Source organism: Lolium rigidum, chromosome 6 (assembly GCF_022539505.1).
Source record: "Lolium rigidum isolate FL_2022 chromosome 6, APGP_CSIRO_Lrig_0.1, whole genome shotgun sequence".
NCBI lineage: Eukaryota > Viridiplantae > Streptophyta > Magnoliopsida > Poales > Poaceae > Lolium > Lolium rigidum.
In genome coordinates this window covers 140,054,852-140,072,916 of record NC_061513.1, presented here as the reverse complement: position 1 = coordinate 140,072,916, position 18,065 = coordinate 140,054,852, and the positions used below count along the sequence as shown (strand labels likewise).

Here is an 18,065-nt window from a genome sequence, read left to right as displayed (position 1 = left end):
ATGGCTGCCATTATAAAGAAGAAAGGCGAGCTAGCCATAGATGCAGAACAATACGCACTCAGTGAATTGCAAAAAGCAACAGAAAGTTTGAACTGTAAGTATTTGCCTCTTCCTTAGCTTCTTTGATACCACCAAGAATTTCTTTCTGATGCCATCTCTGTCATTGCTTTTGATAGTCATAGCTCTGAATTTGTCGGAAGAGAACAAGCGTGTTCATGAACGTGTAAATGCTTTGACCAGTCTGGCACATTTTGATGAAGTCTTCTGGAAGAATCAATCAAAGGTTGATACTGTCGCAAAGTTTCAAGATCGGGTGCAACAAGTGCACCGATTCTTTGACAAATGTTATACTGGCTTGAAGATGATATGGAAAACGATGTTTCCCCCGAATGAAACTCCTCCAACTTTGTTGACTTTGATGTCTAAGTTTAGCAACACAAATAAAGTCTGAAGTTTAATTCGTGCACAACTTCTTGCAGGAGCCGAAACTGCTTTTACCCTTGTGCTATGGAAACATCCTTCCGCGAATTTAATGGCAATTGCAAATGCTGATGGTGATGTAGGCCGATTTTATCCTGTGGTGAAAGTTCCCGCTTCCATTGTAATTGAGAGGCTGGAGGATAACTCAAAAGTAGATGTCGAAGTAGAAATTCCAGAAGAACAGCCCTGATGACATTTGTACTCTTGTTGTAATGATAGATTTATGCATCCGATATTTCTTGCAGCCGAATATTCGGGTGCATTGGGTGCAAGTTTATTCATGTGTATGATGTAACTTTCCATAATCTTAAACTTGTTTGGAGATGTTATATTTGCCACTTTTGGCTAAATATTACTTTCTCCTGATTTATCTTTAGAAGCCGATGGCAATTATTTGTTAAGCAAATTTTGATGCTCTTTAGTATTTTTGGCATCGATATTGTGATGCTATTGTACGAAAGTTATCGGGAGCAAATTCTTTGAGTGATCAACTCATGTTGCAGGTTCGAGGAAACCCGTAGTAATCACAACTTTGATTCGACCGACGATGTATGTTTTGGCGACAACCCCCGAGCGAATCGAGGGAACTATGCCTGCCGTTGACTTCGTCGCTCTTTAGTACCTCCTTTGTTTGAAGTACCAGCATGGGTCTTTTTGTAAGTAATTTTTATCCTTGTCGTGCAGCACTCACTTATTCTTGAGGCTTCAGGAGAGGATAATTGTGTATTGTTATAAGTCCTGTTTGTTTTACCTTCTATTGCAGCACTCGTATTTTTTCGAGGCTTTAGGTGGTAATTTCAGGTATAGCCATTGAAAACGACCCTCAATCTTTTTTATTGAGTTCATGTGTCAAAATCAATATTCACGGTATTGTGCGAAAAAATCTTGAAGAACTTGTTCGGGTGTCCCGAATCAGTTCAGTACTCGGATAAACGAAACTTGAGTCTTTATTAATAAGATAAACTGAGAATGTTGTGGTTAGAAAAGCCTTATTGAAAGAAAATTTCTAAGAAAAATTTAAAGATGCATAATGCCACTCGTCTTCTTTATGCAAGAGGAGGGTCCTTCTTGTCTTGGGTCTTGTCTAGAGAGCCGGTGGCTCTGGAGGTGCTGATGATTTCCTCAGGAGTATTTGCGACAAGCGCCAGAGTGTTAATGTCTTCGGCTGAGGCCTTATTATCAACTGCCGAAGGCGCAACCACTGAAACTCCCAATGCGGGGTCATCTGGTTTCTTTTTCGACTTCTTAACGTTGTCATCCTCCTTGAGTTTGAAATCTTTATCTCGAGAGGTCAGTTTTTTAGAGGGGAAGTCGATAGCTTCCTGCTTTATTTCAAACTTAGCAGCGATCCTCTGAAAATTGCGATCACAGTTATCCGAGCGAGAAAAACTTCCATAGACTATGATATTGGTCCAATTGTTGCATGCATCTTGAGCTTGAGATACGCATAATGTGGCACAACCATGAACTTGACATAAGCCGGTCTCCCGAGTATAGCATGGTACTGTGATTCCCAATTCACTACCACAAATTTGATCCTTTCTTTCCTGAAATTGTCGGATTTCCCGAAGAAGACATTCAAGGAAATCTTGCCAAGGGAATATGCTAGCAAAGGAGGAACGATGCCATGAAAACATGTATCAGATTCTTCTAGCATTTTGGTTGTGATGCCCATGTTTCTGACTGTGCTAACGAATATCAGATTTAATCCGGTTCCGCAATCTATGAACACTTTGCTCATACTGAATCCTCCTATTTGTGCTTCAACTACCAAGGCAACATGACCTGGCTTTGGGATGGTCATCGGATGGTCCGCCCTGCTAAACAGGATGCTTAGCGACGACCAGTCGACATACTCTGGAATATTTGTCATGGTACTTTCTGCAAGGTTGATTTCTTGTGTGAGCTTCTTCATCTCTCTTCTCAAAACACCAGTTTTGTGAATCATGCTCATCTATTCCCGCGGTGGGGGGAAGGAATCATTAGGGTTACGAGTTTGCACTTGCTGAACTTGGTGCTGAGGTGGTGGTGGCGGAAGGTTCGACTGCTGCTACTGCCTCCTGCCCGTTTCGTAGAACTTCTGCATCTCAATAAACTGTCGACAGTCTCTGAGCAGATGACTCGACTTCTTAGTGTCATCCTTGGGGTCGATGTATGCGTGTATATAACAGGGAGCATTTAGCTGTTCAGCAAAAGACAATTCCAGGACCCTTGAAGGTCGCCCTTTGTAATTGCCACGATTTCCTCCTGAATTCTTACTATTGTTGTCCTGACGATCATCACATCTATCATCATACCGATCATCTCGTCAATCGGAATATCCAACAGCTACAATGTTGGTATCATCGTATCCGCGATCTTTCCTCTTCTTCCGGCGATCCCGTCGATTACCCGAATCATGCCTCGGCTGGTCGTCATCTTCGTCGTCACTGCGTGGACGAGGTTGTCTTACATGATCTTCTCCATCAAGCCAACTATTGGCAATCTCCATCAACTTGGTGATAGTATTTGGCTTCTTTCGACCAAGTTCTTTCATATATGATTCTCGTCGGATGCCATCACTGAAAGCATCGATTGCTCTATCGACGAAAACATCTTCGGCAGGGTTCAATAGTTTGGTAAAACGTCCGATATACGTGCGCATCGACTCTTTTGGTTTCTGCTGGCAATGACAACGTAGTCCCTCGATTCCGACCGGCCTCTTGTATGTTGCTTGGAAGTTTTTGACGAAAGCGTCGACCAGATCTTCCCAGGATCTGATAGAACCCTTTGGCAAGCCTCTCAACTATGCTCGTGCCGAATCCTTCAGGTAAAGCTGCAAACACTGCATTGCTGCTATTTGATTTCCTTTGTGCAAGATCATCGTTTGTAAGTAATCATCTATCTAGGACCTCGGCTCCTGCTGCCTGTCGTATTTAGCAGCGTCAGTGGGAGTAGGCTTAAACCTTTCAGGTGGCATCGTCTCCCGAATCTTGTAGCTCAAACAATCGGCTCCTCGCAGCTCACCGTCGTAATCCCGAGTTTCTTTGGAGTCATCGTTGTCGTATTCTTCCCTTGCGGCCCGTCGTCGTCGAGCTTTATCAATCCTACTTTGCGTGATGTCATCTCGAGCGTCTTCCGAACGATGACTGGACCACTGCCCTGGTGTGTATCCTTCTCCTTTCGAGGAACGAGTTTATCTCTAAGAATCGCAAGACTTTCCAGAGCACCCCGATGAGCTTGCGCCATGGTCACTTCGGGTGTTGGCTGATGGTTGATCAGATAGGCCGCGATGTTGACAGTTGCTCCCTCAACGTTTTTTGGTCTCAGCATGCCTGCGGTGTCCATGGTCATAAAGGATTTGGACAAGTTTGAAGTTATCTCCCTTGCATCATCTTCCGAAAGTCGAGGCATCCTTGGTTGATGTCTTCCCGAACCTTAGTTGCTCCGAGACAAACTAGCATGTGAGGCTCTATGGCGCTCACTGGATTGATCAGTCGCGAGCCGACGTCGATTGAGACCTGCTTGCTCGTTCGACAGTCGCACTCGATTCCTCTCCAAGATAGAATGATATGCGTTGAGAGTCCCTGCCGAAGTTCCAAAAGGGAGCCGTGTATTGTTGGTTATGGCAGCTCGAGCTGCTTCCCATTCTTCCTCAGTAATAGTGTAGTCACTGTTATCGTTGTTGGCGTTGTTCTCGGCATTGCGACGCCTACTGGCACGTGGTGTGCGCTCTCCTTCTTCTCCTCCGTCACCTGAGTTGAGGATAGCGTAGATTTGATGATGCGCCACCTTCCAAGTGGTTGTCCTAGCGGCGCTATCGATACTTTCCTCATCCAAAGAATAATTGGCGCTGCAGACGAACGGCAGCCCAATCCATGCCTGATATCGCAGTTTAAACAGTAATATGAAGTCAGATCGGATGACATAGAATCATCGGATCCGACGGACATAGATGACATCGATCGACGGGGAATCGATGGCGGTGAAGAGGTTGTTGATGTAAATAACTCAGTCGATAGATCGACCGGGACCGGAGTCAACGCGGTTGATCCTGCTGTCGACGAAGATGGAGTCCTTGCTGAGCTGGGGACGAGTGGATCGGGTAGTCGAAGGATGCCCTCGGCGTTGATGCAGCAGTGGACGCTCCCGAACGTCATGTCCAACCCGCCTTGTAGATCCGAAAAGATCGGACGAGACGAGTCATTGTGTGGAGTAAACTCAAAGGACCCGAATCGAATCGAGTTCCCCGAGCTTGGCGATGAAGGAGCCGACTACGACGCCGGCGATGCTGATGAAGTTGCGGATGATATGACTGAAGCAGCCGATGTCGGGCCTTGCGCCAACAGGTTTCCTACAGACGGCGTCAATTGACGAGGGTGCTCCTCGGCAATGCCCACCTTTCGGGGCTCAGGGTTGACGCAATCATGCAGGCTGACACGAGACATCGGATACCAAACAAACGGGGAGAGAGATTACCCAGGTTTGGGGCCTTCGATGAGGTAAAACCCTTACTTCCTGTTTGTCTGATCTTGATTATCGAAATTATCGGGTTACAATGGGGTAGCCAAAGGCTAAGACTATGATCTCATCGAGAGGCTAATATTTCTAATGACCTAGCTCTAGACTTGCGGTGGTTTTGGCTGTGGTGATTGTGTGTCCCTCGGCAGACCCTCTCCTGACCCTTATATTGCAATCCAGGTCTCGAGAGTTCTATCCGGGTTCGACCAGGTTACAAAGAGCTCTATATCTAAACTTTCCTTATTTTTCGTCTTCTTACCTTGTTCGTCAAGAAACTTCATTCGGAACCGACATAACGGCCCACCTTGGTCGGTGGATGATCTTCATGGGCCCCTAATTGGGCCGTAAGAGGTAGCGTAATATTGGTTACCCGAAGGGTAATGCCCACATCACCCGGTTTGAGGCTCCAACCGGGACAAAAGGTCTTTAAAGAACCGGGACAAAAGGCCCCGTAGCCTCTCCCTGGTTTCAGGGCGACGTGACCTGATCATTTGTCCCGGCTCCAACTGGGCCGGAACAAAAGGCCAGGACGGAAGGTCCGTTTTCTACTAGTGTAGGCTGCTCCACCTCCACCTCTACCACCGGCGTGAGCTGCTCCACCTCCACCACCGGTGTGGGCTGCTCCACCTCCACCGCCGGCGGCATCGGCGTATGTTCCGCCGGTTGCCAACTGGTCGTGGCCGGTACCGGATTTCGTCGTGTTTGACGACGACGACGAGTAGGCGCAGGCGTTAGTTTTTCAATTTTATATTTTCCTTTTTTCACTATGTAAATTATGTTTATGTTTTAAAAAGGCAAAACCCAAAAAAAAATCGTCCTGCCGCTGGGCACCCCCAACGCAAACAGACGCGCGGTCGATTTCAACTATTTGAGCCGACCCAAACGAAAGTGCAAGTGCGCGGACATTTTAAGCGTCCGAAATGGGTCGCCCGTTGAAAATGCCCTAACGATTCCAATTCTTCCACCTAAAAAGAGTTGGATTTTCAGCGGTGGCCTCCCTAATGGCGTTTTCCTTCCTCCGCCCACACTTTCGCTGGCCGGTCGTCACAACTTGCGGCTGCTACGAACAATACAAGTCGACCAGCACCGAAAGCGCACCTCCGGCCATAGTCCTGCACCTTCCGGCAGCCGAACTCGCACCGAGGTTTTTCCTCAAAACTCACACGAAAAGGCCACGCGCGCAAAGGTTTCCCGAAAGAAAGAAAAACCGACGCACGGCAGCGACGCGCGCGCCAGCGGTGTCCACGCACGTGCACCGGCGCGCTGCCCCGCCACGACCGTCACTGTACACCGTTCCGTGCTTCTTCTACAAAGACGAGCAGAAGTCCACAAGTACACAAGCACGCACTGCGCGCGCGGTCACGCGGTAGCGGAAGGAAGAATGGATCGCCGCCGCGGCGCCGCGATGCGGAAGCCGGCGCTGGAGATCGACGCGACGCGCACGGCGGCGGCGGCGGAGATCAAGGCTGGCAAGGAGGAGGAAGAGGAGGAGCCGGTGAGTCCGACGGGGCGGCTGTTCCGGGAGCCGCACTTCAGCTGCCACATCGTCTCCGTCTTCGGCCTCGGCGGCGCGGTCGACCTCCCCGCCGTGCGGGCCGGGCTCGAGGCCTCCCTCGCGCGCCACCCGCGCTTCTGCAGCCTCCAGGTATGTTCTTTGTTAACTTGCCACTGGTGTTCATGCGCCGTGCGTAAAAGGTTCACGTCGTTTTTTCAACGGTGACTCGCTTAACTGGCAAGGAGAAGCCATTCTACAAGCTGAAAAAAGATTCCTCTAACCAATGCTCTGCCATTGGCCTGGAGACCAGAATACAAAAGAATACCGTCGGATTTGTCCTGTTCCTCTTTCCCAAGTTTTACAGTACTTCCTACTCCCTCCGTACCACAAAAATATCTCAAGTTTATTAAAATTTAAATATATCTAGACACTATCTAGTAGGTAGATACAATTAATTTTTGATAAAGTTAATACACTGCTGGTGGGACGGAGCGGAGGAAGTTTTCTTTTCTCGGAAAGATCTACTCCTATTGTTGGCTGTACAGATCGCTAACTCCTCCCCGATAGAAAAGTGAAAAGAAGAAAACTAACTATCGGGAACTGATTTGGAAATTCAATTTGGCTTCCCGATGCATATGCTCCTTTTACCATAAAAACAAACATGAAATTGTCAAAAAACTTTGAAAATTTTTGTATGTGACCATCGTCGCATTTAACGTGTGCACGTGAGGTTAGGCAAAAAAACAAAAAAAAACCTATATATTTTTGGTTTATATAGAAAGGACAAAAACAATATCTTGTAAAAAGACTTATTTTAGCATCAAATTTAATCATATTTATGTTTATCACACAACGAGTCACTTTTTCGTGAAATAACTTATTGCACAGATACGATGTGTGGGCATACAGGAGGTTTTTTGTCTTATTTTTCTATATTTAAAATACATTAAAATGCATTTCAAATAAAGAGAGCACATCCATTTGAAGTCGAAACATTGCTCCACGGCCAAACCGAGTACGCAATTTCTATTATCAACTGAACATCACAGGTTGGCCAAACGATCAGCATCCAACGGCCCACATTGATCGGTGTTGTAGCTACCTATTTGGGCCCAGCGCAAAGAGTACCTACGGGTGCACGTCGGCAAATGTGTCGGTTTCAATTTTGGGGGAGTTGTATTGCGGTGAGACGAACCTGTTCCATATTTGAATCGTCTCCTTGTGCTTTCCATTTTGGATCTTATCTCAACGATTTCTTCATCGATCCACGTTGGAGAAAGGAAGGATTCGGTGGTGGTGGGTGTCGTCACCGATTACATGTTTGCGGCCGGGGCTACATCTTCATAGCAGAGTATTGCACTACCGTCGACATGGAGATTATAGTGCAAAGTACAGTCTATGTATTGTTTCTCTTTCTTAAGTTCTAATATTATTTTCGAGGGATGCAAATATTTCTTTATTCAAGCAAGAGAACATTTACAAAATAATACCACTCAGACGATTAGGAGATAACACACCAAAGGGGGAAAATGTGCTACTATCTCACATTAAATTCGTAAAATACCAGCTCATTCTCAGAAGATAGGGAATACTTAAAGATTATACTATTTCTCTTATCTAAATAGATGTCGTATACATCTCTTCGATGCAGAGGCAGGTGATTTTAACCTCTTTTTGGAAAATATTGTTCCTCTTCCCGGGATCGAATACTAATGGATATACAAAGCACAAACTGCTCACACAATGTACTGTTCCTCTTCCCACTTTCTAGTACTAATGGTTGTACAGATAAAAAAACTGCTCCACGGATTCATGGGTATCAATACTTTGTGAAGAAAAAAGTGAAGGAGATTATTGGAGTCGCCTTTCCTTTAAAGAAGGAAAGGAAATATGAGTTGCCCCTGCACACCTAAAATTAACAAGGAATCAACTAGTTTCAACAGCCAAGAATTAGCTTAATTTTGTATCGGTTGCAACTCTCCCAATCAGCACGAATCACGGGACAAATCAAACGGCCAGAAACACCTTTCTCAATTGCAACTACTTGTAGTTGGAAAAAATATTTTTAACCCACTTACAACTCAGATAAAGCATGGATTGTGATACAATCTAATGGTTAGACAGTCAACCGATCTCTAGCAAAACCGAATTAATAAGTCAGCGACGCTAGGTTCTTCCACTCTTAAGCGATGGGATATCTTTATTTTTAGGCTTAAATTTTAAAGATACTAACTTGAATTTTCAATACTCAAGGGCCTTATTGAGCTAGCAGTACGTGTGGCCGATACGATTTGCCCAGAGAGCTAGTCCTCTTGGTAATAAACGCTGTGATAGTTCAGTGAAGTAATTGGGTTTGCAGTCCGCGGCATCATGTGTTCCGTGTTACACTGTAGAAACTTAACTGTCTGCAGTCTGCGTTGTCAATCTCGAATGTAGCGAGAGCAGATTTGGTACACCCACGTGCCAGTGCTCCTGATTTTTGTAATATTTAAAAATTAAAATTATGTGTTTTAAAAAATTATAAATTTTATTCCACAAATACATACACATGTTCTGAATACTCGTGTAAATTTTTGGTAGAAATTGCCTTGTATTTTGAGCTCAAGAAAAATAACAAATTTGTAGGGATAGAAACTTTAGATTTTTGTCAGAAATTTATCTTTTTCGTATGGCTCAAAATACAACATATTTTCATCCGAAATTTACAGAATACCTTCAAAATGTTTATAAATATGTACCCATTTAATTTCAGATTTTTCGGAATTACTGAAATATGTTTTTCAAATACTGGGATCACTGGAGCTCATGTGCCAAAGAGACTTTTCGGAATGTAGCCCCTTAATGTGACTATGTAGCTTATGTGATCGACTGATGTAGACAAATTGATCAAATCAATTTCGTGTTTGGCTGGCTTTTTTTTTCGTGCCTAGTTCAATCACAGTACGTGCCCATCAGCAAACCAATATCAGCTCTGAGGAAAATACTTCCCCCAGTCTGAAAAATAAAGTGACTCAGATTTATCTAAATTCCTCTAGATATACATGTAAAGTCTGCATAAATCCAAATCACTTATTTCTAGAAACATGGCGCCAGCCGAAACCAAATACCGCGGCCAGTGAGAAACTAGAAATATAGCATCGAATCACATGTGCAGGTGCTGGATGAGCAGGAGGAGGACCCTAGACCGAAGTGGGTTCGGACTACGGTGAACATCGACGACCACGTCATCGTGCCGAGCCTGGACCCCACCGCCACGTCGGCTGACCCTGACAGGGCTCTAGAGGACTACGTGTCGTCCCTGTCCACGCTTCCAATGGACCACTCCCGCCCGCTCTGGGAGCTTCACGTCCTCGACTTCCCCACCTCTGAAGCCACCGCCGCCGTCGTGCTCCGCGTGCACCACTCCGTCGGCGACGGCGTCTCCCTGCTGTCGCTCTTCATCGCGTGCACCCGACGTGCCTCCGACCAATCATCGCTGCCGGCCCTGCCGAGCGCCAGCGCCGGCCGCCGCCGCGCTGGCCCAGTGTACGCCCTGTCGTCCCGGCCGCGGCTCTCCCCTTCCTGGGACGCCCTGGCCGCATTCGCCGCGTGGGTTGTGTCGTTTCTCGTGCTCCTGTGGCACACGGTGGTCGACGTGGCGTGCTTCGCAGCGACGGCGACATCGATCTCGAGCGACCCGCCGACGCTGTTCAAGGGCGCGGAGGGCGTGGAGTTCCGGCCCAAGCGGTTCATGAACCGGACGCTCAGACTTGACGATGTCAAGTACATCAAGAACGCCGTAAACTGCGTATGTGAATCCTCATATCTTTATTTATGTCCCATATGTCAAAGATAATTGACCTCTGAAATGCAATTCTTCTCCCCACGTGTACTTCTGCAGACTATAAACGATGTGCTGCTTGGAGTCACTTCTGCCGCATTGTCTCGGTATTATTTTCGGAAAACAGGTGAGCTCGAGTAATTTGAGCTGGCTTTTTTAGATTGTTTGTAATCAGCCTCAACTTATCCATGTTTAGGAGAAAGCGGCAGCGAGACCATCAAGGTGCGGTCCACTCTTCTTGTCAACCTAAGAAAGACTCCTGGCCTTCATGTAAAGAACCTTCCCAACTGTTCTCTCTGATCACAATATGTTAGTTCAGAAAAAACAACACCACACATGTCGTTTCATGCTGCCAATTAATCTGTGTTATCTGCAGACGCTGGCTACTATGATGGAGTCGGGCAAAGACAACGGTGCGCAGTGGGGGAATCGGCTCGGCTACATGATACTCCCCTTTCACATAGCCAAGCACAGCGACCCTCTCATGTACGTCCGGAAGGCGACCCAGGTTGCGCGCAGGAAGAAGAGCTCCATGGAATCGGTCTTCACCTTCTGGAGCGGGTCGGTCATATTGAAATTCTTCGGCATTAAGGTGCTCCATCGTTTTGATATTTTGCATCTTGATTGTTAACGTTGTGACCTGGCTGAAAGTGTTGATCGATCGTATACTTTCCACAGGCCGCAGCTTCTCTATGCTGCGGCATGATGAGGAACACCACCCTGTCCTTCTCCAACGTCGCTGGGCCAACCGAGCAGGTGGTCTTCTACGGACACCCCATCGTCTACATTGCCCCCAGCGTCTATGGGCATCCACATGTAAGTTCCGATCAAGCTCGTTTCTTTCGATTTGCTGGTTCAGATTATGTAATGTCTCCAGTTGTTTCATAGGAACTATCGGCCGTTTTCTCTTGGAGTGTCATAACTTCTTCATATACGCTATTAATCAGTCTGTTTCGATGTGTACTACAGGCCCTGACAATGCATTATCAAAGTTATGCTAACATTATCAAGCTAGTCCTAGCAGTTGACGAAACACAGTTTCCAGATGCTCATGAACTTCTGGATGACTTCGACCAGTCTCTCAGGATCATTAGGGAGGCAGCTTCAGAAAAACAAAAGGACACATGAAAATATGTTTCACAGTAGTAGTAGAATGTAAGAAGGGGGAGATGAGTGCGTACACAAAATTCAAAAGATTTTTGTATGTACGACTAGAACGGCAGGGATCGGCCGTGGAATTTCCAATCATTCTTGATGTATTGCCGCAACTGCATGGATCAACCATTGGTGATCGACATTACAAGGCAGAAGAAGAAGTTGACGTACAACTTTCTCCATATATGTGTACAAACCATGTATTTTAAGAATGCTTATTGTTGTCGTTGCTTGAAGCCCACATTAGTCCTCTAGGGCAGCATAGAGGAAAATCCTAGCCAATGCAAAGGATGTCTCTCGCGGCAGACAATGATGATTCATTCTAACACCTGGATTCACAACACCCGAACATTTTTCCTCACATGCCATACTGGTCTGGCACATGTGTAGCACAACAGGAAACACACAAGGTGCCAACGGCCATGCTCTGTGCCAACGGCTAAATATCGGGGCCGTCGGCAGAAGGCCCGTTCCGGCCAGGCCAGCACGCAAGCCGTCGACACAGAAAAACCGTCGGCACAGGAAGGTCTGTGCCGACGGCAATCGTCGGCATAGTTTCGGCCGTCGGCACAGCCTCTCCGCCGTGACGGTGAGGTAACAACGTTAGGCCTATGCTGACGACTGCTATTTTCCATTTAACCACATTAATCTTAGAGAAATAATAACTAAATCATGATAATTCAGAAAAATACAAATAATATATAAAAAATTCAGAAAGATCTATCTTGGAAAAATATCGAACTTGGAATATTACAAATATCTCAAAAAAACTTTTCAAAAATGAGCTATCATATGTGATGTTTCATGGCTTTCACGCCGAAAGACCAATGCTATGGCTATAATCTTCGCATATTTTGTGATAATGTGCCATATTGTGCACACATGTGCATCTTGGGATGGCGAACAATGTTGTAGGAGGAAGCTTTCATTTTCATTGCACCAAAAAGCTATTTTTCATTTTTCAAGTCCCAAAAATGGGGTGTTTTGTGAATTGACCACCAAATGAAACTTTCACAATGGTACCACTCCATTTAAAAAAAAATACTAGACCACCTTAAATGCATAATTTCCCAACCGGGGTATCTTAAACATTTTCATCCACCCCTCATGAAAAAGACAAATTCCTGCCAAATCAGCAGGAAGTCGGTCAGATTGAACTACAGACACATGATCTAATGCTCATGATTTTTTGAAAAATTCATTTTTAGGTTCAAAATAAGATATCTTCTGATCGATTTAGACATATTATTTGTCAAATTATGATTCAGAGATTAAAGATATTAAGTATTCCACGTTATATAGAAAAGGACAAAAAATAAAATTATTTTGTTGTCATTTGAATTCAAGATTAATATTACTTATTTTGTAGTTTACATAAGTAATTATTTGGAATTCAAAAAAATAAAGATGTGCGACATCAACAAATAGGTTTAATAGGATTGATATGTTAGTACTATCAACAATGTGATATTTCTAGTGCTGGAGCAGTGTGAGGATGGGTGACTGACCAGGAAGTTTGACCACGAGTGCAATGTGACGTAATATTAAGTATAGTTAGAGTTAAAATGGTTCATGTGAGACATTAAACAAATTGAAAAAAATTGAATTTTTATTTTGAAAAATTCGAGCCAGAATTGCCAAACGACCGTGGTTCTATGCCGATGGCCGTCGACACAGGATGCTACACCGACGGCCAGCCTGTGCCTACTTTATACTAAAACCCTCAAGCGGGACTAAGCAAGACTCACTTTCAAGACGATTGTATGTCAAATAAAGGTCCTCTTAGTAAAATTTATGGACAAGGGTATGATGGAGATAGTAACATGAAAGGAGATACTGAAGGGCGAACCACTCTCGGCGAAAAGGGCGGCGAGGGAGTTAGTCGTCGCAGCGGAGTCCAACACACTCAAAATATTGCTTCGGCGGTAGCTGGCGATTTAAACGACGATGGAAGGGTTAGAGGTAAAGGAGAGGAGGCGCGGCACGAAGCAACGGTATATCAGCTATGGTCGCTGATAACGCGTGAAGCACACGTCCGTTGGGAACCCCAAGTGGAAGCTGTGATGCGTATAGCAGCAAGTTTCTCTCAGTACGAAACCAAGATTTATCGAACCAGTAGGAGATGAAGGCCACGTGAAGGTTGTTGGTGAAGGAGTGTAGTGCGGCGCAACACCAGAGATTACGGCGCCAACGTGGAACCTGCACAACACAATCAAGATACTTTGCCCCAACGTAACAGTGAGGTTGTCAATCTCACCGGCTTGCTGAAAACAAAGGATTAAACGTATGGTGTGGAGAATGATGCTTGTTTGCGAAGAATAACAGAGAACAGAGATTGCAGTAGATTGTATTTCAGATGTAAATGAATGGACCGGGGTCCACAGTTCACTAGTGGTGTCTCTCCAATAAGATAAATAGCATGCTGGGTGAACAAATTACAGGTGGGCAATTGACAAATAAAGATTCATATACATATCATGATGATCACTAAGAGATTTAATCAGGGCATTACGACAAAGAACATAGACCGCCATCCAGCATGCATCTATGCCTAAAAAGTCCACCTTCGGAGTTAGCATCCGCACCCCTTCCAGTATTAAGTTGCAAACAACGAACAATTGCATTAAGTATGGTGCGTAATGTAATCAACACTAATATCCTTAGACAAAGCATCGATGTTTTATCCCTAGTGGCAACAACACATCCACAACCTTAGAACTTTCTGTCATTGTCCCAGATTCAATGGAGGCATGAACCCACTATCGAGCATAAATACTCCCTCTTGGAGTTACAAGTATCAACTTGGCCAGAGCCTCTACTAGCAACGGAGAACATGCAAGAACATAAACAACACATATATGATAGATCAATAATCAACTTGACATAGTATTCCATATTCATCGGATCCCACCAAACACAACATGTAGTATTACAAATAGATGATCTTGATCATGTTAGGCAACTCACAAGATCTAAACATGATAGCACAAGAGGACAAGACAACCATCTAGCTACTGCTATGGACCCATAGTCCAAGGATTAACTACTCACGCATCAGTCCGGAGGCGGGCATGGTGATGTAGAGCCCTCCGGTGATGATTCCCCTCTCCGGCAGGGTGCCGGAGGCCTCCTGAATCCCCGGAGATGGGATTGGCGGTGGCGGCGTCTCTGGAACTTTTTCCGTATCGTGGCTCTCGGTACTAGGGTTTTCGCGACGGAAAGTTTAAGTAGGCGGAAGGGCAGAGTCGGAGGAGGCTCGAGGGGCCCACCCATAGGGTGGCGCGGGCCCCTCCTTGGCCGCGCCGCCCTATGGTTAGGGCGCCTCGTGGCCCCTCTCCGTCTCCTCTTCGGTCTTCTGGAAGCTCCGTGGAAAAATAAGACCGTGGGCTTTTGTTTCGTCCAATTCCGAGAATATTTCCTGTGTAGGATTTCTGAAACCAAAAACAGCAGAAAACAGGAACTGGCGCTTCGGCATCTTGTTAATAGGTTAGTGCCGGAAAATGCATTAAAACATCATAAAGTGTGAACAAAACATGTAGGTATTGTCATAAAACTAGCATGGAACATAAGAAATTATAGATGCGATGGAGACGTATCAAGCATCCCCAAGCTTAGTTCCTACTCGCCCTCGAGTAGGTAAACGATTAAAATAATAATTTCTTAAGTGACATGCTACCATCATAATCTTGATCAACATTATTGTAAAGCATATGAGGTGAATAAAGTGATTCGAAGCAATAGATTGCTAACAAAGAGATAATGACTAAACAACTGAATCATATAGCAAATTTTTCATAAATAGTACTTTCAAAACAAGTATAAAAAAACTTGCATAAGAGCTAACTCATAAAGCAACAGATTCAAAGTAGAAGGTTTCGAAGCAACACAAAGGATGATTAAGTTTCAGCAATTGCTTTCAACTTGTAACATGTATATCTCATGGATAATTATCAGCATAAAGTAATATAACAAGTGCAATAAGTAAACATGTAAGAATCAATGCACACAGTTGACACAAGTGTTTGCTTCTAAGATAGAAAGAAGTAGGTAAACTGACTCAACATAAAGTAAAAGAAAGGCCCTTCGCAGAGGGAAGCATGGATTACTATTTTTGTGCTAGAGCTTTTATTTTGAAAACATGGAAACAATTTTTTCAACGGTAGTAATAATTCATATGTGTTATGCATAAAACTTCCTACAAGTTGCAAGCCTCATGCATCGAATACCAATAGTGCCCGCACCTTGTCCTAATTAACTTGGATTTACATGGATTATCATTGCATAACATATGTTTCAACCAAGTGTCACAAAGGGGTACCTCTATGCCGCCTGTACAAAGGTCCAAGGAGATAAATAGCATTTGATTTCTCGTTTTTGATAGATCTCAACTAAGAAAATCCATACCGGGACAACATAGAAAACAGATAATGGACTCCTCTTTACTGCATAAGCATTCAACAACAGATAATATTCTCATAAGAGATTGAGGATTAATGTCCAAACTGAAAACTTTCACCATGATACATGGCTTTGGTTAGCGGCCCAATGTTCTTCTCTAACAATATGCATACTCAAACCATTTAATCATGATAAATCACCCTTACTTCAGACAAGACGAACATGCATAGCAACTCACATGATATTCAACAAAGGTGTAAAAAGTTGATGGCGTCCCCAGAAACATGGTTACCGCTCAACAAGCAACTTATAAGAACTAAGATACATAGCTACATATTCATCACCACAATAGTTTTTAGGCTATTTTCCCATGAGCTATATATTGCAAAGACAAAGAAATGAAATTTTATACGTAGCACTCAAGTAATTTACTTTGGAATGGCAGAAAAAATACCACATAGTAGGTAGTTATGGTGGACACAAATGGCATGGGTTTTGGCTCAAGGTGGTTGGATGCACGAGAAGCATTTCCTCTCAGTACAAGGCTTTGGCTAGCAAGGTTGTTTGAAGCAAACACAAGTATGAACAGGTACAGCAAAACTTACACAAGAACATATTGCAAGCATTATAAGACTCTACACTGTCTTTCTTGTTGTTCAAACACTTTTACCAGAAAATATCTTGATCTTAGAGAGACCAATCATGCAAACCAAATTTCAACAAGCTCTACGGTAGTTCTCCACTAATAGATTTAAACTACATGATGCAAGAGCTTAAACATGATCTATGAGAGCTCAAAACAATTGCCAAGTATCAAATTATTCAAGACCATATGAAGCATTTTCTGATTCCAACCAAATAGCAATTAACGAAGCAGTTTTTAGCCTTGGCCATGAACATTAAAGCATAACTAAGAACACAAGTGTTCAAATGAAAAAGCGAAGCGTGTATATCTCCAATACAAGGATTGCTGGGAGCCGACTTTATTCAAACACAAACAAAAAGAAAAACAAAAATACGCTCCAAGTAAAGAACATAAGATGTGACCGAATAAAAATATAGTTTCACTAGAAGTGACCTGATAAGTTGTCGATGAAGAAGGGATGCCTTGGGCATACCCAAGCTTAGATGCTTGAGTCTTCTTGAAATATGCAGGGATGAACCACGGGGGCATCCCCAAGCTTAGACTTTTCACTCTTCTTGATCATATTGTATCATCCTCTTCTCTTGACCCTTGAAAACTTCCTCCACACCAAACTTTAAGCAAACTCATTAGAGGGTTAGTGCATAATCAAAAATTCACATGTTCAGAGGTGACATAATCATTCTTAACACTTCTGAACATTACCCAAGGCTATTGAAAGTTAATGGAACAAAGAAATCCATTCAACATAGCAAAAGAGACAATGCGAAATAAAAAGGCAGAATCTGTCAAAACAGAATAGTCCGTAAAGACGAATTTTTATGAGGCACTTAACTTGCTCAGATGGAAAAACTCAAAACTAATGAAAGTTGCGTACATATCTGAGGATCACGCACGTAAATTGGCAGATTTTTTTGATTCTTCTACAGAGAGAAGGACGCGAATTCGTGACAGACAGCAAATCTGTTTCTGCGCAGTAATCCAAATCTAGTATCAACCTTCTATCAGAGACTTTTCTTGGCACAAAAACATGATAAGGAGAGGTTGCTACAATAGTAACAACTTCCAAGACTCAATAAAACAGTAGTAAAATAAAACCATGGGTTATCTCCCAAGAAGTGATTTTCTTTAACGCCTTCCAACTAGGCGCAGAAAGTGCAAATCAAGTAACATCAAGAGAAGAAGCATCAACATCATAATTTGTTCTAATAATAGAATCAAAAGGCAACTTCATTCTCTTTCTAGGAAAGTGTTCCATACCTTTCTTGAGAGGGAATTGATACTTAATATTTCCTTCTTTCATATCGATAATAGCACCAACAGTTCGAAGAAAGGGTCTTCCCAAAACAATAGGACAAGATGCATTGCATTCAATATCCAAGACAACAAAATCAACGGGGACAAGGTTATTGTTAAACGTAATGCGAACATTATCAATCCTCCCCAAAGGTTTCTTTATAGAATTATCAGCAAGATTAACATCCAAATAACAATTTTTCAATGGTGGCAAGTCAAGCATATCATAAATTTTCTTAGGCATAACAGAAATACTTGCACCAAGATCACATAAAGCA

General features: G+C 43.8%; 1 protein-coding gene and 1 pseudogene across 1 annotated transcript; one reads left to right on the top strand and one right to left on the bottom strand.

The window, feature by feature from the left end:
- The window catches only part of LOC124663341, a 48,372-nt pseudogene extending 44,565 nt beyond the window's left edge, over positions 1 to 3,807 (bottom strand).
- Positions 3,808 to 6,361: 2,554 nt separating this feature from the next.
- Positions 6,362 to 11,704, top strand: LOC124661540 (wax ester synthase/diacylglycerol acyltransferase 11-like). Its single transcript, XM_047199402.1, has 8 exons — positions 6,362 to 6,625; positions 9,630 to 10,262; positions 10,356 to 10,422; positions 10,492 to 10,565; positions 10,672 to 10,887; positions 10,974 to 11,111; positions 11,265 to 11,436; positions 11,509 to 11,704. Exons 1-7 carry the CDS (start codon positions 6,362 to 6,364, stop codon positions 11,421 to 11,423), a joined length of 1,551 nt encoding a protein of 516 aa, XP_047055358.1. The 3' UTR covers positions 11,424 to 11,436; positions 11,509 to 11,704.
- The last annotated feature ends 6,361 nt before the right edge of the window (positions 11,705 to 18,065 follow it).

What these genes read in the sequence shown, in the direction of transcription:
- LOC124661540 (XM_047199402.1), top strand. Translation starts at nt 6,362, where the DNA reads ATGGATCGCCGCCGCGGCGCCGCGATGCGGAAGCCGGCGCTGGAGATC. An exon ending in CGCGCTTCTGCAGCCTCCAG is followed by an intron (nt 6,626 to 9,629) that starts GTATGTTCTTTG and finishes TCACATGTGCAG; the next exon opens with GTGCTGGATGAGCAGGAGGA. An exon ending in TGAAATTCTTCGGCATTAAG is followed by an intron (nt 10,888 to 10,973) that starts GTGCTCCATCGT and finishes TACTTTCCACAG; the next exon opens with GCCGCAGCTTCTCTATGCTG.